Here is a 25,363-nt window from a genome sequence, read left to right on the forward strand (position 1 = left end):
CCACACCACCCCCTGGGGTGGGAAGGGCCCTCACCCTGGCCAGTCTCCAGGCTCATTCTTGGCGTGGACACTCCAATACACTTTCATCCCAGAGGCCAGTCTTCCCATGTTTTCCTAAGGTCATCCTGTGTCCTTGACTTTGACTCTTTGCTAAAGATGTAGACACCTTTGGAGAATTCAGTTTTTTCTATAACCTTTCTTAGAGATGGAGAAATATGCAGATCAGTTGTCAGAAGCTAGCTAGCGTTCATTTAGTCCTAGAACAAGTTATATATGAACAAGTTGAGTTTTGGTTAGTTAGTCCCAGTTAGTTCCCCTGTGCCTGATTACGGGATCAAGTATTTTGGGCTGCAAAGCTATGGATAGGGCCCTTCCTCTGATATGACCTCAGCAGACCCTCTCAGGAGCATGCCCTGACTCCTGACTCCTAACCAGAAGAGGCCTGGGCTATCTGCTTGCCTGCCTACCTGTCTGTCTGTTTAGCTGTTGCGTTTAGAAGAGACAGCTAAACCCACATCAGTGGATTCCCAAAGTTAGCAGAGCTTTTAGGAAGGGTGGTGGCAGGGATACGGATGAAGCTGGGCTGGGGCCTGGCAGGATGGGGCTGGGGGTCGCCAGAAGCATAAGGGATGGAGTAAGAGATGCCCCCGTCAACCTGATCAGAAGGGACTCATCGTGAAGCTGCCAGAGAAAAATGTGCTTCTTAGTCTTGACCGAAGGCTCTTTGGACAGTGGCCAAGACAACACTAGCGTGGGAGTCACCGAGTCTCCATGTGGACATCAACAGGGCTGAAGGTCACCGTTGCAGGCTGTTGGCTGCTATTGCTGTTTGCGCCCAGGGCAGAAGGGGAAGCTGGCTTGGGGCCCTTGGGTTCCAGCTCCCGTCTCGTTCTCATTTTCCTGTAATGAGATACCAACACAGGGCTGAGTCTTCCTCGTTGTGTGCCCTGCGGAACAGGCTGTGTAACCACAGCTCCAGCGAGGAGATTAATGTACTGATACCGAATATAGTTTCCTGTGCTATACAGTAGGACCTTGTTGTTTATCTATTTTATATATAGTATCTGCTAACCCCAAACTTCTAATTTATTCCTCTCCCCCAACCCCCACCTTTTCCCTTTGGTAACCATAGGTTTGTTTTTTATGTCTGTGAGTCTGTTTCACTTTTATCTTATTTACTTACTTCATTTTTGGCCACACTGCCAAAAAGAATCCCTGACCAGGGATCAGATGGGCACATCCTGCACTGGAAGTGTGGCCTCTTAGCTACACTTAGGGAAAGCCTCTGTTTCTGTTTTATAAATAAGTTCATTTGTATCAGATTTTAGATCCCATATGCAAGTGATGTGTGTGTGTTAGTCATTCAGTCAGTGTCCAACTCTTTGCGACCCCATGGACTGTAGCCCGCCAGGCTCCTCTGTCCATGGGATTCGCCAGGCAAGAATACTGCATTGGATTGCCATTCCCTTCTCCAGAGGATCTTCCTGACCCAGGGATCAAACTCTGGTCTCCTGCATTGCAAGCAGATTCTTTACCATTTGTGCTACAGGGAAGTCCTTATATAAATGATATCATGTGTGATATTTGTCTCTTTCTGACTTACTTCACTTAGTAAGATAACCTCTAGGTGCATTCATGTCCTGCAAATAGCATTATTCCATTCTTTTTCATGGATGGGTATATTCCATTCTGTGCGCATACCATATCTTCCTCATCCATTCATCTGCTGGTGGACATTTAGCCTGTTTGCATGTCTCGCTGTTGTTAAGTAGCGCTGCTCTGAACATTGGGGCACATGTGTCTTTTTGAAGTATGGTTTTTCTCTGGATATATGCCCAGGAGTGGAACTCCTAGTTCATATGAACATCAGCCCTGAATACTCATTAGAAGGACTGATGCTGAAGCTGAAACTCCAATAGTTTGGCCACTTGATGTGAAGAACTGACTCATTGGAAAAGACCCTGATGCTGGGAAAGACTGAAGGCAGGAGGAGAAAGGGATGACAGAGGATGAGATGGTTGAATGGATTCACCGACTCGATGGACATGAGTTTGAGCAAGGTCCAGGAGTTGGTGGTGGACAGGGAAGCCTGGTGTGCTGCAGTCTGTGGGGTCGCAAATGATTGGACATGACTGAGCGACTGAACTGAACAGATGGAAATGGCAACCCACTCTAGTTTTCTTGCCTGGAGAATCCCATGGACAGAGGAGCCTGGTGGGCTATAGTTCATAGGGTTGCAAAGAGCTGGACACAACTGAAGCAACTTAGCACTCACGCATGGATACTCTCACTTTAAGATTTTAAAGAAACCTCCATACTGGTCTCCACAGTGGCTGCACCATTTGCATTCCCACCCACAGTGCAGGAGGGTTCCCTTTTCTCCACACCCTCTCTAGCATTTATTATTTGCAGATTAAAAAAAATTTTTTTTTCTAAAAAATATATGTGTATTTTTTCATTCCACACACTGAACATGTTTCTCTTGTCCAATTTAATCTGTGTAGAGTTTAACTTCGGAGAAGGCGATGGCACCCCACTCCAGTACTCTTGCCTGGAAAATCCCATGGACGGAGGAGCCTGGTAGGCTGCAGTCCATGGGGTCGCTGGGAGTCAGACACGACTGAGTGACTTCACTTTCACTTTTCATTTTCATGCATTGGAGAAGGAAATGGCAACCCACTCCAGTGTTCTTGCCTGGAGAATCCCGGGGACGGGGGAGCCTGATGGGCTGCCGTCTATGGGGTTGCACAGAGTCGGACACGACTGAAACAACTTAGCAGCAGCAGCAGAGTTTAACTTACAGTGCCTGGAGGAAGCAACATGACGTGGTACTGGGCCAGCACATTTTTAAAGGGAAATTGCTATTTTTCCTTAAAAGTACTTTTAATTAAAGATATTCAAAAATACAAATGGGACCACTAAACTATAATGATCAGTATGAGGTGATACCTCATTATAGGTGTTTTTTTTCTTCACATTTTTATTGGAATATAGTTGTCTTACAATACTGCGTTAATTTTAGTTGTACAGCAAAGTGAATCAGCTATATATATACATATACCCACTCTTTTAGACTCTTTTCCCATATAGGTCATTACAGAGTACTGAGCACAGCTCCCTATGCTATACAGTGGGTTGTTTTTTTTTAATTAATTATCTCTTTTATATAGAATAGTATTTATGTCAGTCCCAATCTTCCAATTTGTCCCTCTCTCCTTACTAACTGGCAATCCTAAGTATATTTAACACATCTGTAACTCGACCTCATTATAGCTTTGATTTGCATTTCTCTAATAGTCAGTCATGTTGAGTGTGGCCATCTGTGTGTTTTCTTTGGAGCAATGCCTATTTAGAGATATTTCCACTCTAAAGATGATAAAATCAAGGCATGGAGAGCTTCCGTAACTTGACTGCTTTTGACAGACTTAAGACCAAATCCAGGTGTCTCAGTTCCCAGCTCAGGCATCATTGTAAATAGGATGGGCTGAGCGGAGCCTCCATCTCGATTTTAACCTAGAAAGGGGCTCAGAGTTCCAGCAATGATAGAGAAGAATGATAGGTAGACCGTAGGGTTGGATGCAACTTGGTTTGAAATATACCCAAATTGTAAATATTTTTTAATATATGAAATATTATTATTATTATTATTATATGTGTACTGGTGGGAATATTTTCTCTGAAACAAGATGGATGAGTTCGAATCCCAACTCTATCAACTAGGGTTGAGTAAACTTGGACATGTCATTTAATCTTCCCCTGCCTGTTTCAAACGTATAAAACTGGGGATATAGAATACCCACTTTCTGACACTGTTATGAAGACTAACTGAGTTAACACATGTAAAGAGCTTAGAATTGTCCCAGCACATAGTAAGCTTCCCTGGTGGCTCAGCTGGTAAAGAATTCGCCTGCAATACAGGAGACCTGGGTTCAATTCCTGGGCTGGGAAGATCCCCTGGAGAAGGAAGGTTACCCACTCCAGTATTCTGACCTGGAGAATTCTATCAAGTGTATAGTCCATGGGGTCACAAAGAGTTGGACACGACTGAGCGACTTTCACTTATAGTAAGAGATCAATATATGTTAGCTACCTTTACAAATAACATTGTCATTATAAAAACAATGCAGATATCAAGAAGCACACCCCCTGACCATGCAAAAGCCAACCTACCAACTAACCTACTAGCAATTCCATTATGCAGACATACCGGTTGTTAATACCTTGCTGTGTATTATTTGAACTTTTCCTGGGTGTGTGAGTGCAACCCATGTATATGATCATGATATACCTACTGCCTTGCAAATTTTGACAGTATGTTGTAAACAGTTTTTCTCATCAATAAATACATTTCTACAAAATCTTTTTTTTTTAATGGCTTCTAGGTCTTCTATGGTGTAATTGAATGCAGTTTTTTAATTTTGATTTCTTCCCTCACAAGAACAACCTTCTAGCAAAGTTGTGACTAGAGGTGATAACACAACATTTATTCTTTTTGCAATCAATCTATATTATTTCCTCTTATTTGATGCCAGAAAATAAAGTCACAGGTATGTACATTTCAGTGTTTGTCACACCAACTACTTACATGGGCCACTCAGTATAACCTCACAGAGGGCTCTCCAACAGAAGAGGATTGAAACACCACTTTACTATCTGTAAATTACACATGAGTTTATCACAGAGCTCAAGATCATTATCATGGGACTTCCCTGGCAGTCCAGTGGTTAAGACTCTATGCTCCCAATGCAGGAGGCACGGGTTTGATCCCTGGTTAGGCTAAGATCATGTATGTCATACAGGGTGGCCAAAAAAAAGAAAAAAAAGTCATTATCATTATTGTATACCAAAAATCCTTCTCCAAATATAAAAATCTACGGTCACTATGAAGTTCTTCCAGTAGTGAAAGTGAAAGTGAAGTCGCTCAGTTATGTCTGACTTTGCAACCCCATGGACTGTAGCCTACCAGGCTCCTCCATCCATGGAATTTTCCAGGCAAGAGTACTGGAATGGGTTGCCATTTCCTTCTCCAGGGGATCTTCCCGACCCAGGGATCGAACCTGGGTCTCCCACATCACAGGCAGACGCTTTACCGTCCAAGCCACCACACAAGTTTATTCTTCCAGTAGACTAAACATCAAAAAAGGACCCACAAAAGGTAAGAGCATTTGAAAATGGACTCAAAGATACTGCTGTGCACATAACAGGCAACTACAAACACTAGCTTCCATTCATTCTAGCATCACTGAAGGGACCAGATGGTTCTAAAGCCCAGGGCATCCCGTACCTGTTGTACATCTTCAGTAAGATCAGAACCACGGTGAAGATGATGATGACAACCACCACAACAGCAGCAATGATGGCGCCAGAACCTACGAGGAAGAGAAGAGTGGAGATGGCCAGTGTGCAGTGAAAGTGTTAGTTGCTCACTCACATGCAGCTCTTGGTGACCCCATGGACTGTAGCGCACCAGGGAATTTCCAGGCAGGAATACTGGAGTGGGTAGCCATTCCCTTCTCCAGAGGATCTTCTCTACCCAAGGATGGAGCCTGGGTCTCCAGCATGGCAGGCAGAGTCTCTGCAGTCTGAACCACCAGGGAAGCCCAGGCTAGTGTGCAAACGGAGTCCAAAAAGGATTCAGAAGATGGGAGCGGGACCCACGTGGCGGCACCCTGCGCCCCCCCCGGGTCAAGGAGAAGAGAGAACGCCACACTCACTGCTGGAACACTCACTGTGGACCCCAGGGGAGAATCGCTCTAGAGCAGCAGAGCACCTCTACCCGCTGTGTGTGTGAGGGCCCTCAGCACACTACCTGCCAGAATTCTGCCGTAGGTCCAGTCCCGCTTTTATCATCCCCAACATACTTCAAACTGGTTGCATGAAACAAAACATCCTTGCTTCTTTTTGATAATACAAGAGTAATATGCAATTTTTGTATATTTATATATATATTTGACTGTACCACACGGCATGTAGGATCTTAGTTCCCTGGCCAGGGATTGAATCCATGCTTTTGCATTCAAAGTGTGAAGTCTTAACCACTGGACTGCCAGAGAAGCCCCTGTAGATAATTTGGAAATATAAACAAACACAAGCCAAAAAGGAGGGGAGGATAAGACCTCCTTGCCCCGAGAACCACTGAGAGTCTACATATGTATACATTCACCAATGTGATCATATTTTTGCATATATACATATTAAATATCCACACCTTTTGAATAATTTAATAATCCTATGTCTGAAAATCTATCTTAAGAAAATATTTATAAATATGGAAAAATATGTATTTGATAAAAATGGAACCATGTTCCATAAACTTTTATAACAAAATATCCTGATTATATTGCTATACAGGTATATGTTTCTCTTCATGACTTTTGAAGGCTGTATAGTACTCCATTGTTTGGCTGGCCATAATTTATTTGCCAATTCTTTACTGAGGATATTTATGTTGCATTCAATTTTACACTATTAAAAACAAGGCTATAATGAATGTCCTTGTAGCTTAATATCTCAGATTCTACTTTCAATATCAGCACCCAGTCCTAATGTCAATTTCTAATTTTAGGTTCAAGATCAATATCTTTGCCAGAATTGATATTGAAAGTATCAACAATCATAAAAAAGCTTCACACTTTAAACAAATCTATTCGATTTTGGATAATTGATCATAGGCAGTAATCCCTAATAAAGAAAAAGCTGTATAAATGAAAATGCTTATTACATTCTGAATATTCTAAATATGCAAAAGGTTAAAAAGATATGGTATACTTATCCCTTGAAGTATTATACAGTAATTAAAATAATGATTATGAAGACTCTGGTACATGGAACACTTCTGATGATTTAAAAGTGGAAAATAGAATATGATACTATACACATACCCACGTATACATATATACACATTATATTGCAACCATTAAAATATGTACACACAAACATAACGTTAAGCAAAAGAAGTCAGATACAAAACATACAGATACATGATTCCATGTATACAAAGTTCAAAACCAGGGTAGAATTAATCTACGGTGGTAGAAATTAGAAAAATGTGGGTTCCCTTGAGTGGGCGGGGGCTAATGCTTGCAAGGAGCACTGGAACTTCCGGGACCCTGATGGCAGTCTGCTCCTTCATCTGGGTGCTGGTTACACAGCTGTGTGCACTCTGTGGAAATTCATCCAGCTGTTTGCATGTATGTAATGCTCTTATCGGAGGAGGCAATGGCACCCCACTCCAGCACTCTTGCCTCGAAAATCCCATGGACAGAGGAGCCTGGTGGGCTGCAGTCCATGGGGTCGCAAAGAGCTGGACATGACTGAGCGACTTCACTTTCACTTTTCACTTTCATGCATTGGAGAAGGTAATGGCAACCCACTCCAGTGTTCTTGCCTGGAGAATCCCAGGGACGGGGTAGCCTGGTGGGCTGCTGTCTATGGGGTTGCACAGAGTCGGACACGACTGAAGCGACTTAGCAGCAGCAATGCTTTTATAAAAAGTTTACTTTTGGACTTTCTTCCTGAAAGTCTAGGGGTTAAGACTCTGCGCTTCCACTGCAGGGGGCACAGGTTTGATCCCTGGTCAAGGAATTAGGATCCCGCATGCCTCCCACACCATGGCCAAAAAAAAGTTTACTTAAACAAAAAAAAGACCTGTGCAATTATTCATAGGAAGAAAGACTGGGAGGGACAAAAGGAGGGGGTGGGAAATCCATCACAGAGTTTTCCTTTCCTTCCTGGGGAGTCCAGTGGGTTTTTCAACCAGTGCCTGGATAATTCTTTGTCATGGGGACAAAACACCTCTGTACTGCAGTGTGTTCGGCAGTATCCCTGGCTTATACTCACTAGATACCAGGAGCACTTCTCCCCACACACCCCCAGTTGGAATAACCAAAAATGTCTTCAGGCATTGCCAAATATCCCTGGTGATAGAGTTGCCAGATATAATATAGGATACCCATGTATATTAGAATATCTGATAAATAATGACAAATTTCAAAATGCATCTGAAATATTACACAATATATCCATTATTCTAAAAATCTATTAATTGTTTATCTTATATTCAAATTTAATTGGTAACTTGTATTTTTATTTGTTCATTCTGGCAATTCTATTTAGGGGGCAAAATTGACTGGTTGAGAACCATGAAACAGTATTATTCCCACCTTGCTGACAGTAATTCTATCTGCTTTGCATTTCCCTTTAGAACTGTTTTGAGACATTCCTCAGCAGGCCTTTGTAGGTCTCTGCACCCAGCAAAGAGCAGGCTAACACATGAGACCCCCTCCCAAGAGTGACTCTCTCTGGGTCTCCATGTAAGAGACACACCCTGCCACGAATCCAGCTCCCTGCCAGTACCACAGTCTGGAGCCGATTATCACTGCTCATCACTGCCCCGCGTGTGTTGGGAGGCCTGTTCCATCCTCAGAGGTATGAACCAAAGAGAGGGGCTTCCCAGGTGGCGATAGTGGTAAAGACTCTGCCTGCCAATGCAGGAGATGAAAGAGATGTGGGTTCAATCCCTGGGCTGGGAAGACCCCCTGGAGGAGGGCATGGCGACCCACTCCAGCATTCTTGCCTGGAGAATCCCATGGACAGAGGAGCCTGGCAGAATACAGTCCACAGGGTGGCAGAGTCAGACATGAGAGAAATGACTTAGCACACATGCACGTACAAAGTGGACCCAAACTCCACCTAATACAATCAGTTGGTTTTCTGAGGAGTGGTCCTCACTTTTCTCCTGGGGGCCTCTTGTTCCTGGCAAAGGTCTCTCCAGGACTAGCTCTTCCCACCTACATCTGTTGACTTCTTTGCAAATTGACAGGATGTTTTTGCTTTCCAAAGAAAATATGAAAGTAGTTGCATTTTAAGGTGACTTGTAAGGGCCTTTTAAAAGTCATTTTAAGGTGACTCATTAGGGCCATTTTAAAAAATATTTATTTTTTTATTTGGCTGCGTTACATCTTAGTTGTGGCATATGAGCTTAGGTTGCCCCATGGCATGTGGAATCTTAGTTCTCTGACCAGGGACTGGGCCCCATTACCTACATTGGAAGGTGGATTTTTAAGCACTGGACCACCAGGGAAGTCCCATGCAGGGCTATCTTACAAGAGATTCAAATTTCCATCGCCCTCTAAGCCCCCAAACTCCATAATGAAAATAAAAGTAATAGTAGTAATAATAATAATAATAATACTCATTAAGTACTTAGGTGGGCTTCCCTGGTGGCTCAGGGGTAAAGAATCCACCTGCCAATGCAGGAGACATGGGTTCGATCCCTGGGTCAGGAAGATTCCCTGGAGAAGGAAATGGCAATCCACTACAGTATTCTTGACTGGGAAAGCCCATGGACGGAGGAACCTGGTAAGCCACAGTCCATCAGGCCACGGCTTAGTGACTAAACAACATGGTTCATAGGCATGGAGGCTATTCTAAGTTCTTCAAATGGATCATCACTTGTAGCCCTCACACCTACCTGTGTGGCAGATCATTAATCCTCCCACTGTACAGATGAGGAAGGGCTTCCCTGGCGGCTCAGGGGTAAAGAATCTGCCTGCCAATGCAGGAGACTTGGGTTTGATCCTTGGCTCAGAAAGATTCCCTGGGGAAGGAAAGGGCAATCCACTACAGTATTCTTGACTGGGAAATCCCATGGACAGAGGAGCCTGGCAGGCTATGGTCCACAGGGTCACAAAAGAGTCAGACACGAGTTAGCAAGTAAACAACCACAGCAACACAGATGATGAAACAAGCCGAGAGCAGTGAAGTCATGTGCTCAGGTTCATGCAGTTGGCAAACGGCATTACTGAGACCCAAGCACTTTGTCTGCAGAGGCCACGCTCTTGACCTTGACACCAGGAGCTAAAGACAGATCCTGTCCCGCCCTCGATCCCCTGGCCGCCAAACCAAGTTGACCTTACTCTTGTACAGAAAGTCTTCTCCTCTGGTGGTCATGTTCAGTGAGAAGATGGTGTTACCCCCCAACGGGGTGGCTGTGGTCATCTCGATGTGCTGAAAAGGAAGATGAGATTTTGGTTACAACCAGTTATTTTATAATCCCTGTGTGATGCCTCTTTTGGTCTTCATCTGGGTGACTGGAGGAAATATTTAAGCATGTAGTTTCTCTTCAGTCAGTTCAGTTCAGTTGCTCAGTTGTGTTCGACTCTTTGCGACCCCATGGACTGCAGCAAGCCAGGCCTCCCTGTCCATCACCAACTCCCGGAGTTTACTCAAACTCATGCCCATTGAGTTGGTGATGCCATCCAACCATCTCATCCTCTGTCGTCCCCTTTTCCCCCCACCTTCAATATTTCCCAGCATCAGGGTCTTTTCAAATGAGTCAGCTCTTCGCATCAGGTGCCCAAAGTATTGGAGTTTCAGCTTCAGCATCAGTCCTTCCAATGAATATTCAGGACTGATTTCCTTTAGGATGGACTGGTTGGATCTCCTTGCAATCCAAGAGACTCTCAAGAGTCTTCTCCAACACCACAGTTCAAAAGCATCAATTCTTCGGCGCTCAGCTTTCTTTATAGTCCAGCTCTCACATCCATACTTGACTACTGGAAAAACCATAGCCTTGACTAGACAGACCTTCGGTGGCAAGTTTCTCTTAGCAGCAAGTAAACATCAGGCCTTTTACTATATACTATGGGGGGTCCATGGAGAAGGCAATGGCAACCCACTCCAGTACTCTTGCCTGGAAAATCCCATGGACAGAGGAATCTGGTAGGCTGCAGTCCATGAGGTCGCTACGAGTCGGACACAGCTGAGCGACTTCACTTTCACTTTTCATTTTTATGCATTGGAGAAGGAAATAGCAACCCACTCCAGGGTTCTTGCCTGGAGAATCCCAGGGACAGGGGAGCCTGGTGGGCTGCCGTCTATGGGGTCACACAGAGTCGGACACGACTGACACGACTTAGCAACAGCAGCAGCAGCATGGGAGTTCCAACTCATTGGAAAAGACCCTGATGCTGGGAAACATTGAAGACAAAAAGAGAAGCTGGCAGAGGATGATATGGTTGGATAGCAACACCGATTTAATGGATCTGAACATGAGCAAACTCCGGGAAATAGTGGAGGACAGGGAAGGCTGGTGTTCTGCAGTACATGGGGCTGCAAAGAGTTGGACACAAATTGGCAACTGAACAATGAACAATGGGGAGTTAAAAATAAGGTTTGACATTTTTAAAGATTCCATTTTTCAAAGCAGTTTCAATTCATTCAACAATATTTATTCAACTCTTCCTATGTTTCACACCAAGTATCTAAATTGATCTAGAAAATGTGTGAGGAAGGTTACTGTTGCCATTTTACTGATGAAACTGAAGCCCCCCAATACCACATGGAGCCCCAAGTTACCCAGGAGAACTGAACCCAGGGCACCTATTGCCCGTGCTCGTGAGACTTTGACCACCCTACGACAGTGCCTGAAATGCTGTTCCTGGTTTCAAAATCTTTACAATATAAGATGGGGGTGTGGGGAAGCAGCTAAAAAAACTAGCTATGATATATGATTATTAAGCAGTCAGTGAGATGAGCTATTGGGTTGTGAAGAGTGACTTCAAGAAGATTAATCTGAATGGGGCTTGAAGGACGGGTGTGGTTTGGTCTGGGGGTGGGGCGAGAGGCAACTGAAGTTGTGCGAAACCCTCCAAGCAAAGAGGGCGTCTTCTTTGCACAAGGCTGCCGTAGGTGCCCTCATATGTGACATCTGTCAGCTCATTTAATGCTCTCAATCATTGCATTTTGCTGCTGGGAAGCTAACTGAGGCTCGGTGTGGCTGAGTGACTCGACCACAGTCCCCCAGCTAGGGAGATGTGGAACTTGGCCCAAAGGCCAACTCCTTGCCTCCAGAAGCTCACATTCTGGTGAGAGAGACCCTAGGTTTGATCATGGCATTCCCAGGCTCAAAAAACAAGTCATCTCCCCTGTACCCACACCTGAATGTCTGGCAGTGAAAGCCCTTCACTGGCTGTTTCCAACCTCCTTTTCAGCCTCTTGGCTCCCCACACCAACCTCTGTCAAATTGTTGGGACAATGGGCCACTCCGTCCTCCCACGTCACTCCCGGTCTTTGCTGTCTCTGAGCTGCGGCCCCAGGCTGTGGCTCCCCCCAGGTCCCCTACCTGTGCCAGCTCGTGATGGAAACAGGGTCCAGCACCCCTTCCATTGGGGTCACCTGCAGCCAGGCTGGTGGCTCTGGAGGCGACGACCTGTTCCCAGCCAGCCCTCCCATTCTCAACTGCAGAATGACCCCGTGTGGCCGGGCCTGCTGATCCACAGGATGGGCTCTGCCTTCACCGTCTCCGCCCCTCCTTTAAGCCTTGAAGTCCTGCCTCAGTCACAGACCCAAGCCCCACTTTGTCTGTCCCTTCCTCCCCTGAACCAGATCCTCAGGACTTGGATGACTCAGGCTCCCTGAAGGACCCCTCTGCAGCACTGTCTGGCATCCCCACACTGGCCAACCTTCTGGCCTGGCTGAACTTCCTGTCTCCCGACCACCTTAGACAGGCCTGGGTTGCCAGCCATGCTCCGCTGCCCACTCCCCCTCCAAAAGGAACCTTCCAGATTCAGCCCAGTCACCTCCAGGAAGACTTCCCGCCAGACGGAACCAACCCCCCTGCCCTCTGCTCTCCCACAGCAGCACTTGGCAAAGCTGCACCGCAATGGCCTGTGCCTGGCAGTCAACTTTCTGCGTCCATTGTCAGGCCCTTCAGTTAGAAACTGCTTTTGGCTCTTTTCCCACATCTTTCTGCCTCCTTCAGATAAAAAGAGTCTGGCTCTCCTCACCTTTGTGGGTGGTAGGACCTGGGTGAGTGGTTGGACTTCTAGCTGGGTTTGCTCTTCGTAAAAGGAGGCAGCTTTTCCCAAGGGAACTGAGGGTTCAAGGTTAAGTATGGAAAGTGCTTTTAAGTGCTCAGTAAAGGGTATCCCTTAGGATTTCAGCAGGTATTAGTGAATACTGGCTGAACTAATTAGAGAAAGTGAAAGCGAAGTCGTTCAGTCGTGTCTGACTCTTTGCGACCACATGGTCTGTAGCCTACCAGGCTCCTCCATCCATGGGATTTTCCAGGCAAGAGTACGGGAGTGGGTGCCATTTCCTTCTCCAGGGGATCTTCCTGACCTAGGGATTGAACCCAAGTCTCCCGCACTGTAGGCAGATGCTTTTACCATCTGAGCCACCAGGGAAGTCCGAACTAATTAGAGACAGGGGCTCAAAACAGGAAAAAAAAAAAAAATTCTTTCTATAAAAACAAGTATGGACCAATAAGAGAACATGGAGTAAAAGTCTCCCCCAACCTTCCACCCCCAACTCCTACTCCCAGGGAGAGGTAGCTGAACTGCTCCCTCCCGCAACACACATGCCCTATCTTGGCACATAAAGACTTCTAAAATGCATTTACCTAAACTCTGCTTCTGTCTCCACCAATATCAAGCTGAGAACACTCACCAGTAATGCTTTCTCACAATTCCCTTTTTTTTGGCTGCACCTTGTGGGTTGCAGGATCTAAGTTTCCCAATCGGGGACTGAACCCAGGCCCATGACAGCGAAAGCGCCGAGTGCTAACCACTAGACCACTAGGGAATTACCCACAACTCCTTTCAAAAATAGAAAAAAGAGGCAAATACACGGCCGTTGACCAAAGGTCACCTAAGGAGAGAGAGATGGCATGATCACTAGATAAACTAAACCCTGTCATGGACTCGTTCCCCATTAAACCAACAAGCACAGAATTGACCGAAGCCATCATCTGAGTGTCCACCATGTGCGAAGACCTTGTGCCAGATATTTTTTTATCCATCCTCTGATTTAATTAGCGAATGCCATGTAAACTAGGTCTTCCTTTCCCCTTGTTTCAAATGAGGACCCTGAGACTTTCCATATGGCCTGAATGCTGCAGGCTGGGCAAATGAACCCAGCACCGCAAATTCAAAGCCTGTATCCTTCCCTCCGCACCACCCGACCCTGGCACACACCCGGGGTGGGGGCAGGGGCTCCAGACCAGTCACTGCAGGAACCCGCACGCGTGCACACAGACACATACTGACCAGTAACGGAGCCGCCCAGGGCCACCAGGGCGCAGGCTCCTCCGCAGGTCCTTCAGGGTGACCTCCTGGGTGCTGGGTTCCAGGAGGGACTCCCTTTCAGATGGGCCCGGCTGCTCCTCTTTCTGAGAGAAGAATGAGTAATCCCAGAGCATATCTTGCCTCATCTAAGGGCCAAGGGCTCTCAATTACATCTCTGTTCCTACCACATCAGAGAAGGTGGGAGGGAGGGTGGTGGAGCATTGATAGCCAAGGGTGTGGGTGTTTTCATGTGTGGGGCCCCTGTGATTCTTGTTAACCAAGTGAGGTCCAGCAGGGAGATGTCAGTATCAAATATGTCCATGACCAGGGCCCATGGCCACAGAAAATGGGGGAGTGTACAGGGAGGTGAGGCTGATCTTTATGGACAGAGGTTAATTTAATAATAATAATATACCATGTGGCCCAGGCACTGTACTCAGTGATTTATGTGAGAGGTCTCATTGAATCCTCATATCTGCCTGATTAGGAGAATATAGTCACTGTGCCCATTCTACAGATGGGGAAACTGAGACTCAGATCAGAGAAGATAGCAATCTAATTTCACAAGGCTAATATGTAGCTATGCTAGGATGCAAGCTAGGGTTTGTCTAATTTCATCGCCCCTTCTCCATAAACTCTTACTAGACTGATCCCCAAAGAATGAATAAGGTGTAATGGCCAGCATCTGGGATCCAAATCAATGTAGGGCTTTAATGAGAAGACTCTCACAGGCTGTGGAAGAGAGAGAGGGCATAGCTCTTGATCTAACCCTGACCCAGACTGGTCCCTGACCTTGCCTATACTCTGAACCTTTGTCTCCAGCAGAGCCTTAATCACATTTACAGAATCTACAAGGAGATGTTGTTTCCTTGGGTTGTTTACACATGGCCCCATGTGGGAGGTCAGTTTGGGAAGAGATGGAGAGTCAAGACCATTTACTCACTGAACCATCCTTTTCTGTTCCTTGGTCAAGTATAAGGTCATAGTGAGTGAAGTTGCTCAGTTGTGTCCGACTCTTTGTGGCCCCATGGACTGTAGCCCACCAGGCTCTTCCATCCGTGGGATTTTCCAGGCAAGAATACTGGAGTGGGTTGCTATTTCCTTCTCCAGGAGATCTTCCCAACCCAGGGACTGAAGCCGGGTCTCCCACATTTTAGGCGGATGCTTTACCATCTGAGAAGTCCATAAGGTCATAACTTGAGGATCACTGTTGCCAGACCCCACTTGTCCAGAATATCCCCCTCCCTTCTGCTCTGCCTACACGGTATCCTCCTTCTGTCTGGCCTAGCCTAGACGTTCCTCCCTGCATAAGAAAACCCAGATGCTATCAAGCCTGGCAGACCCCTACCCAAATGGCCAACTGTAACTCAGAATAGGGAAGCCATGAGTGCTGAGACCCGCCAAGACACTGGGACTGATTTCTCTCATTCATCTGCGAGATGGGAGATTCAGCATGACTTGGTTTCTTCCACAGACAAAAACCTAACTACTCCCAAGCTGTCCCTTAGGTTAGTGGGATGGTTTAATTGTCAGAAAAGTACCTTTCATTTTGGAACCAAAATCTCTTCCCTTGTGATTTTAACCCATTGGTCCTAATTCTCTTCCGACAGAGGTAACCTGTTACCTTTTACACACGACAATGGTTATGTTTAAAAGTACAGAGTTAGGGTTCTATGAATGCAACCGTGATGGTAGCTGAAATCAGCATGTCATTTTTACCTTCCACCAGTAGGTGGCAACAGCAGTTGGCTGTAATATGCCCCTTTTGAACTTAACCAGCAAATGGTTGGTAAATGTCCAGAGGGGCTTCCCAGGCGGCTCAGTGGCAAAGACTCGCCTGCGAATGCAGGTGACGGGGGTTCAGCCCCTGGGTTTGATAGATCCCCTGGCATAGGAAATGGTTACCTGCTCCAGTATTGTTGCCTGGAAAATTCCATGGACAGAGGAGCCTGGAGGCTTACAGTCCACGGGGTTGCCAAGTGTTAGACATGACTGAGAATGTACAAATATCCCATGAATCCAACCTGTTTCTAAGTAGAGATCCTTTCTGCCCTTGAAAACAGCAACTATATGTCCTCTGATGATTTTATTCTCCAGGATAAATATTCTCAGCCTCTTCAAACAGTCTTTAGTATCCCTCATGAATAGGTTCCTCGTTTCTCTACGTGTCAGTATCTTCCTTAAATAAAATACCCCAAAGCGGATGCTTGACTCCAAAGGGGACCTGGACTGTCATTTTTCTTGACAATGATCAGACCTGAGCTTGAATTCAGTTATTTACTAGCTGCGTGACCTTGGTCAACTTTCTTCACGTCTTAGTTTTCTGATCTGTAAAATAAGAATTATAGACTCCATGGGGTCATGTGAGAATTAAATGAGATAAAACATGTGATGCATTTAGCACAGGGACTGGGCACAAAACTATTGATATTACACTGGATTAATGCAAACCAACAGCTCAGTAGCTTTTCAGGCAGCCACAGCCCACTGCTCCACACACCCTGTTGAGACACCACCCCCAAACCTTTTCTTGATTTATCTCATGCTTGTTTATGGTCAGTCAAAGCCTAGGACTTTCTACACTCAGAGTCCTTTGGAACTAAAAGGCAATGGCAGCTGTATTACACTTGGTGATCCTATGATGAGCTGTGGTCTAGTAACCAGACCTCCACGACACTCTTGTGCAGTTGTCTTTTTGAACTTATGTGCAGGACTTTGCGCTGATTTCTGTTAGCCTTGACCTCGTTGATTGGGTCCTTAGGAGAGAAACTCCAGCTCCTGGTGGTGGTTTGAGAACTCTTGATGTTACTGTGACAAAGCATGTGGTCTGGGAGCTCCGGACCTGGCAGGGGCTTTGGGGTCAGGGAGTCCTGGGTTTTAATCTTGGGATCCCTGCTGACCAACTCTACAAGCCAAGCCACTTCTCTAGGCCTCAGCATTCTCACTTGTAAAACAGGAAAAACAGTCTCATTTATAAAATATTCCCTATCTTGTGGGGTTCTGAGAATAAATGAGATGTTATACCTGCCCAGCACAGTGCCTGCAGGAGGAGAAGGGGGTGACAGAGGATAAGCTGGTTGGATGGCATCACTGACTCCATGGACATGACTTTGAGCAAACTCCAGGAGATAGCGAAGGACAGGGAAGCCTGTGTGCTGCAGTGCATGGGGCTGCAAAGAGTCAGATACTGAGCAACGGAACAAGAATGAACAGTGCCTGCTGGATGGTGGGTGGTCGGTGAATGCTCATCTGAGCTCCTCTTCTCTTCCCTCCTGTCTCCCAGCCTGTGTTCCCCCTGCTCTTCTTGGAGCCCCCAGTTCTCCATCTGATGTAGTGTTTGCTGTGCTTGGTCGAGCTCAAGTATGAACAAAGAAGTCAGGGAGCCAGACTGTGAAGGCTGATATCCCAAGGAAGGGATCTGAGGAGGGACTCAGCAGAACATCCAGAACACTGACCTTCTCCTCCATCTCCACCGAGGGTAGAGACAGAGGAAAGAGTGAAACCAACCCCAAGCAGGCAAAAGTCCTAATAGGACTGGTAGGGCCTGGGGGCTGCTGGGTGTGCAGGGAAAAAGCATTATAGAATTCTTAACCCGGGGTGAGAATCAGGAGACATGGGTTTCCTTTTATTACTCACTTGCCGTAACACTTTGGAAAGTCATCGTCTTCCCTAGACCTTGATTTTCCCACCTGCAAAATGGCCTAGTTTGGAGATGATCTCTAATGGCCTTTCCAACCTGTGGTTCTAGGGTATGGACCAGCCATTCATAGCTGATCTCAAGAACCTGTGTCTTCCTAAAGCTCATCTTTCTTTGTAGCTATCGACTCGGGGGATATTGGATGAGGGAAGATGGTGTGTACAATTCAGGACGGAAGGCAGGAATCCTTCCTGGAAGGTAGTTGAGACTGGAATAAAACAAGAAGAACTCTACAGAGGGATTTGACTTGGCAGCAGATTGCATATTGGCCCCTTAGGAACCTCCAAATGCTTTGTTGAGTACATAGTGATCCCAGTCTGCCTGAATCCAGACTGGCTCCCTCCTAAACCCTCCATTCCTGTTGGGTTCCATGTCATCTCCCCCTACTCTAATTGTTCCGCCTGTACTTGGCTCTGTCCCCTTGTGTGTCAGAGCTCCCAAAGGTGGGGGCTGAGTTGGCATAATGCTACCTTGAACTTAGTGCCCCCTCAACCCACAATTACATACTGAATATGTTCCTTGCTGTTGGTTCTCAGAAATTAGGAAGCCCATTTCTTGTTCCATTTATCCATCTACTCTTCCGTCCTCCCATCCACTCATCCACCCACCCACCCACTGTGCACACATTCATTCTCCTACCTGTTCTGTCCACTTTCCATCATTCATTCAACCAGCACCCACCATGTACACAGCTCTGAGACGATTCAAAGAGGGGCCATGGGGATCATGTCTCTACAGCTCAGGCGAAGAGGATGAGACTATTTCTTTTAAGAAAATTTCCTTCTATCAGTAGTTAGTGGGGGTCATCCCCCTCATGCCTGGTCCAGCCTTGATCATAGAGAGGTGGCTGATTAACATCATATTGAAGTCCTTTGGAAAAGGCAGTGGCCTGTGGATCTGGAAGTCTGGGTTCTAGGTCTCCCACATCTATTAAGTTTTTTTACCTACCTGTCAATTTCAGGCGTGAACATTCTGTGTTTCTGATTTTTGTGGCCCACATTGTATAGAAAGATGCCTCAAGGAGCTTCCCACCCAAGACCTGCAAGTCTAAGTTTCATGTACAAAATTGCAGATAGAAATCCCAGACGAAAGTGGTCACAAGGCAGACTTATGCCTGGTGCCAAATGGGAGGCATAGGGTGTGCCAGGAGTCAGTGGGAGGAGGAGACCAGTGGGCGTCCTGGTTGAGACTGACCAAGAGCCAGAATGTGACCTGTGCCTTCCATTTACCCCTCAGTCTTTGGGCTCAAGCCAAGGGCCAGCTTCCAAGGGTCCTCAAATATAGCTGAGCTTCTATATAAATCTTTAGGTATCCCACTGTCCCCAAGGGAAAAAAGGCACAAGGGTAAAGAGTTGATGGCATGTGGAATATGTCAGAGGAAAATAATTCGACTCCAACATTCTGATCAGGAAGGAAAGGAAACTAACATTTAAGGGGATGCTAATGAAGTGTCAGGCTCTATGTATTCACGTGTTTTCTCACTTAATCAATATGACAAGGTGGGTCTTTTATCTCCACTCTCCTGAAAAGGAATGGAGGCTCAGAGAGGTTAAGCGACTTGCCTAAAGTCTTAGAGCAAATGAGCGGAAATGCTGAATCTCAAATTCAGATCTACTTCCAAACTGGGGTGGCTGCCTAGTCTTCCAGGAGGTAAGTGATTTTCCTGGGGCTACTCAGAGGGTCAGTGGCCCTGCCGGGGCAGGACTCTGCTCAGTATTTTTACTATGTGTGGGGAGAGAGCAAATTAGCCAAGATGGCATGTTCAGGCTCTCTCACCAAGAAAAGTTATGACCAACCTAGATAGTATATTCAAAAGCAGAGACATTGCTTTGCCAACAAACGTCCGTCTAGTCAAGGCTATGGTTTTTCCTGTGGTCATGTATGGATGTGAGAGTTGGACTGTGAAGAAAGCTGAGCACCAAAGAATTGATGCTTTTGAACTGTGGTGTTGCAGAAGACTCTTGAGAGTCCCTTGGACTGCAAGGAGAGCCAACCAGTCCATTCTAAAGGAGATCAGCCCTGGGATTTCTTTAGAGGGAATGTTGCTGAAGCTGAAACTCCAGTATTTTGGCCACCTCATGCGAAGAGTTGACTCATTGGAAAAGACTCTGATGCTGGGAGGGATTGGGGGCAGGAGGAGAAGGGGACGACAGAGGCTGAGATGGCTGGATGGCATCACGGACTCGATGGACGTGAGTCTGAGTGAACTCCGGGAGCTGGTGAGGCCTGGCGTGCTGCGATTCACGGGGTTGCAAAGAGTCGGACACGACTGAGCGACTAAACTCAACTGAGCTGAACAGCCGAGAGCATTAAAGCACTGCACACGTGCATCACGAGATACTTGATGCCAGGGGAGGAGAGAATGTAGCATGTCTGCTGCTATGGCCGCTGTGCCAGCCAGGAGAGAAAACCCCATCAGCAGTTCCTACAGCTGCTTGAGTTTTCTTCCAGCTTCCCCACTTGGCACCTTGTCTACCAAGGGTTCAGTGAACAGTGCGCCTAAGTGAGATACAGCAAGACAACTGGCGTCACTAACAGTGCGAACAGCGACACAGTATATGTTGATATTTTGAGCCCGGGAGGTACCACAGAACCTCAGAGAATGGCAGGGTTTCTCAGCCTTGGCACTGTATACCCTTGGGCCACAGCATTCTTTGTTGGAGGCATCTTGTGCATTGCAGGACTGGCCTTCACAACCAGATGCCAGTAGCATCCTCCACCTATGACAACCAAAAATGTCTCCAGACGTTTTCCAGTGTCTTCTGGGAGGCAAAATCGCCCCTGGTTGAGAACTGCTGAAGGAGAGCTATAGGCCTGTCTCATAACAGCTTCCTATCCTTTCTATTCAAAAAGGTCTAGACAAACAGGAACATGTCCAATCTATACTGACATCTGTGGGTAGACCACCAGTAACATCAAGGGTGAGGGTGATGACGATGGTGGCCACAAACACAGCAGCTGTCATTTAGCAAGTGACTACCGTGTGTCAGTTACCACGCTAAATACTTGTATGTATCTTCTCACCTATTAGCTATATTAGGATTCCCTGGTGGCTCAGACAATAAAAACATCTGCCTGCCATGAGGGAGACCTGGGTTTGATCCTCGGGTCGGGAAGATACCCTGGAGAAGGAAATGGCAACCCACTCCAGTACTCTTGCCTAGAAAATTCCATGGATGGAGGAGCCTGGTGGGCTACAGTCCATTGGGTCGCAAAGAGTCGGACACAACTGAGCGACTTCACTCTCTCTCTCACCTACATTATCACTATTTTCCAGATAAAAAAGCCCTGAAGTTCAGAAAGATTAAGTGACCCATCCAAGGTCTCAGTGCTAGTATATAGCGGAGCTAGGATGCTTTACTTTCCTACGGCCGCTATAGCAAAGTTACAACTTATACAAATTTGGACTTTCCTGGTGGAGCAGTGGATAGGAGTCCACCTGCCAATGCTGGGGACGCAGGTTCGATCCCCAGTCCGGGAAGATTCCCCATGCCGAGGAACTACAACTAGAGAGTCTGAGCACCTAGAGCCTGTGCTCCAGAACAAGAGAAGCAACTGCAGTGAGAAGCCTGCGCACGGCAACAAAGAGCAGCTTCTGGTCGCCTCAGTTAGAGAAAGTCCTTGCAAAGCAACAGAGACCCAGAGCAGCCGGAAGTACATACAATTTTAAAAATAGCACAAACTTATTTTCTTATTGTTTAGAGGTCCAAAGCCTAAAATCAGTCTCACTGGGCTAAAATCAAAACATTGGCAGGACCATGCTCCTCTTTTTTTTTGTTTGTTTGTTTTTTGGCCACCTGGGGATCGGGATGCGGATATCTTTGAGGGGGCCATTACTTAGCCTCACAGATAGGATTCAGACCCATATCTGTCGGACTTCAATTCACACCTGTTTCCTCGGCCCCGTCCTGCCTGAATTGACACATCCCACAGGCCAGGTGCTGCGGGAGATGCAGAGGTTGATCAGACACGCCCAGGGAGTAGCAGGTACGAGGTACGCTGAGTACAGGAGAGCTGCTGTGAGAGGAGCAGAGAAGGGGTTCTAGACACACTGGGCAGGCAGGGCAGGGGCGTGGGGAGTGGGCTCAAGAGGCAACTGGGCAGACCTGATTCTGTCCCTGCCGCACGAGCTAAGTTCACATCTCAGCACCTACTTCCAACCTAACTACAAATACATCTGCAGCTCACCCTGTCCTGAAGGACCACCCTGCTCTAGCCCGTGCCTGCCAGGATTCGATCCCATCGGTGGGATTTATTTGCCCAGTTTGGTCCCATCAATTCAGTTCAGTTCAGTCGCTCAGTGGTGTCTGACTCTTTGTGACCCCATGAACTACAGCACACCAGGCCTCCCTGTCCATCATCAACTCCCGGAGTCCACCCAAACCCATGTCCATTGTGTCGGTGATGCCATCCAACCATCTCGTCCTCTGTCGTCCACTTCTCCTCCTGCCCTCAATCTTTCCCAGCATCAGGGTCTTTTCAAATGAGTCAGCTCTTCGCATGAGGTGGCCAAAGTATTGGAGTTTCAGCTTCAACATCAGTCCCTCCAATGAACACCCAGGACTGATCTCCTTTAGGATAGACTGGTTGGATCTCCTTGCAGTCCAAGGGACTCTCAAGAGTCTTCTCCAACACCACAGTTCAAAAGCATCAATTCTTCGGCACTCAGCTTTCCTTATAGTCCAACTTTCACGTCCATACATGACCACTAGAAAAACCATAGCCTTGACTAGATGGACCTTTGTTGGCAAAGTAATGTTTCTGCTTTTTAATACACTCTCTAGGTTGGTCATAATTTTCCTTCCAAGGAGTAAGCGTCTTTTAATTAAAATTAAAAACTAAAAAAAACAGAGCAGATGGAATATAATTATCTTTGCTTCCTCTTGAAACTCACCCCACAGCCCACAAATGGCAGTAAAGGAGTTCAGACATATGACTCCACGAGGTCAAAGGGAAAGGAGAGATGACAGCCACATTGGAGAGAGTCCAGTCCAGGTTTGAAAGCTGGGAAAGCTGAAGGCTGAGTGTGACTTAGCAGCCTGGCAAAGATTGAGGCTCAAACCTGCAGACTGGGGAAACCAACAAAAGCTGAAAGCAGAGAATAAACCCCAGAAAGATTCTGTGGATACTACCAAAAGCCAGGGTATGAAATGGGGCTGGAAAGAGGAATTTGCAGCTCAAATCCATCCCTTCCTTTGGTCTTCCCTGCCAATAAAATAACATAAAAAGTATAGCAAACAGAGACAATGCAACGGGCATAAGAAAACGTCAGCATCCTCAGAAAGATGAGATACTACATCTATAAAACAAGAACAGAATGCTATAAGAAAAGAATATTCTAAGAACAAGAAAGAGTGCTAGGAATTTAAAATATGACCCCCAAAATGTAAAAGTTCAAGAGAAGCGTTCGAAGACAGTTGAGAACATGTCTCATAAAGTGGAACCAAAAAAGACTGAGAGAGAAAAGAGGCAAAAACAAATTCCTCCCGGAGGTCCAACATTCTAATGATAAAAATTTCAGAAGTGATTAAGTGGAACAAAAATCAAGGGGACGCAATTATCAAAGAATACCTGGAAATGTCCCAGAAATGAATGACATGAATGAGAAGACTGTGGACCCACCAGGAAAGTGAATAAAAAAAATGCACAATGGGGCTCATCATCATTGCCTCCCAGAACGCAGGGTGTAAAGAGAGTGTCCCACACATTTATCAGTTATAAAAAATAGCAAGGCCAAATATCCAGAAAAGGATCAACACTCAGATGAAACCAGAACGTCTGTGGATTTGACAGCAGCAGTCCTGAAGCTCTGAGCTAACTCTCCAAAATTCTAAGGGAAAATTATCTGCAGCCTAGAAGTGGACAGAAGCCAAACTAAATATTGAGTGGAAGGGTAGAAGAACAACATTTAGGGGCACAAGCAGCTTCATACAAGAAATCCAGCCTGCCCCATGCACCTTTTCCTGGAGGATCTGCCCCGTGAAAGTGGAGGAGTGAACTGCGTGAGACACTCAAAGGACCCAGGGACGAGGGGGCGCCTGGGTGATGCCAGGGGTAGCCAGTCTGACTAGGAGGAGGAGGGAAGTGCAGGAGAATTCTGCCAGCCAAGAAAACAGTGAAACTGGTCGATTTTCTATGTGTTTGTCCAGAGTGAAAGGAGATGCACTCTTCTGCTGGAGAGTTTGGGGGATGAACTTATGATGGAAAATCCAGCTCCTCCAAAAGGCACCTCCCTTCCACTCCCCTTCCCACAAACTTTCCTTCCCTGGTTCTGCACACCTTCTGTGGTGATGCTAGGAGGCAGCGCCTGTGATCAGTGGACTTGGTGGAAGCCGCCCTGAAAACTCTCTTTACAAACGAGAAAGCTAGGGGCCAGCGAGGGGCCCGGGGCACACAGACAGGAAGGTGCGTTGGTCATTCACTGGCTACTCTTTCCAGAACTCCTTTCTGATTCATTCAAGACAAGATCAGAAACAACAATAGCAAGAACCAAAGACAACCAGAAGGAACCCTGGCCGGTGAGCGCAATGAGGTCCCACCTGGCCCAGTGTTCCCCCCTCAGCTTTGCCCTCGGCCCCCCCTGCCTGGTAACTGCTACATTTCTAAAGCACACCAACTGAGGCTTCTGCGTTACTTTTCATTGCCGCCACTGAAGCAAGGACACAGAGATATAACTGAGTGGGTAGACCGTCGGCAGGCCACTGTGAACCTCCGAAGGAAAATAAACTGGGCTTGGGAGTGCAGAGAAGAAACCAAACCCAAGTCTCTTCAGAACCAGGCGCCCTGACCCCCAGTGCCCCTAGCTAGCTTCTTCTTATTTGAGAACCCAGGCCAGTGCCGTCCTACAAAATCCAATAATCTGAGGTTACCCCTGATGTTGACTTTTCAGAGGTCTCCCTTTGATTCGCGGTCTCCCCTCCACCTTTTGCGAGGGCTTGGCTAACCTCTGAGTCTCTGTCATGAAGGAGTTAGGGGTGAACGCTGCCTGCAGCATCTGCCCTTGACTACAGAACGAGGGGAAACCTGGCGCTGTGCAGCCGTTACATGACGTTCTCCCTTTGCGGCTCAATGTCCCAGGCTGTGGCGCTCACCACCCCACCGGTTCAGCAGGCTCACCACCCACACCCCAGCGTGAGGCCTGATGTGGGAGGGCAGGGACCCTGGGCTGGAAGTTAGGAGTCCAGGGTTTGAGTCTTACCTCTGTTACTGCCGTGCTGTGGGACCTTGGGCAAGTCACCTGTCCTGTCTGCACCTCAGTTTGCTCTCCTGCAAAGGGCGCGGGCTGGGACGGTGACCTCTCTCTCATGCTCCCTCCATCCTGTGACTCTCCCGCCTCCCCAGCTTGGTCCAGGACACAGCGCGCCGCACCCCCTCCACGGCTCGCCTGCCTCCCACACCTTCCATTCCAGAAGGAACGGCCCTCCCCTTTCCTGTCTGTGCGGGTGGTGGTGGGGGAGCTGGCAGGCGCTGGGCAGCAGACAGGCACAGGAGTTGCGGGAACAATCCCGGCCATTCAAGCCGCCCGTCCGCAGGGAGCGCTGGCCCGCAGCCAGTCACCACGGCCCAAGATACAGAGGGGCGTTTGTCTGGGGGACCCAGG

At 47.0% G+C, this 25,363-nt stretch overlaps 1 protein-coding gene across 2 annotated transcripts; it reads right to left on the bottom strand.

The window, feature by feature from the left end:
• Positions 1 to 758: 758 nt before the first annotated feature.
• Positions 759 to 25,058, bottom strand: NCMAP (non-compact myelin associated protein). 2 transcript variants are annotated; one of them, XM_052636266.1, is made up of 4 exons: positions 24,962 to 25,058; positions 9,918 to 10,008; positions 5,285 to 5,369; positions 759 to 900 (listed from the first exon to the last, which is right to left on the bottom strand). In XM_052636266.1, exons 2-4 carry the CDS (start codon positions 9,997 to 9,999, stop codon positions 759 to 761), a joined length of 309 nt encoding a protein of 102 aa, XP_052492226.1. In that variant the 5' UTR covers positions 10,000 to 10,008; positions 24,962 to 25,058. The 2 variants fall into 2 exon arrangements, with proteins under 2 accessions (XP_052492226.1, XP_052492227.1); XM_052636267.1 differs by lacking the exon at positions 24,962 to 25,058 and adding an exon at positions 14,049 to 14,171.
• Between the last annotated feature and the right edge of the window lie 305 nt (positions 25,059 to 25,363).

Source organism: Budorcas taxicolor, chromosome 2 (assembly GCF_023091745.1).
Source record: "Budorcas taxicolor isolate Tak-1 chromosome 2, Takin1.1, whole genome shotgun sequence".
Lineage (NCBI taxonomy): Eukaryota > Metazoa > Chordata > Mammalia > Artiodactyla > Bovidae > Budorcas > Budorcas taxicolor.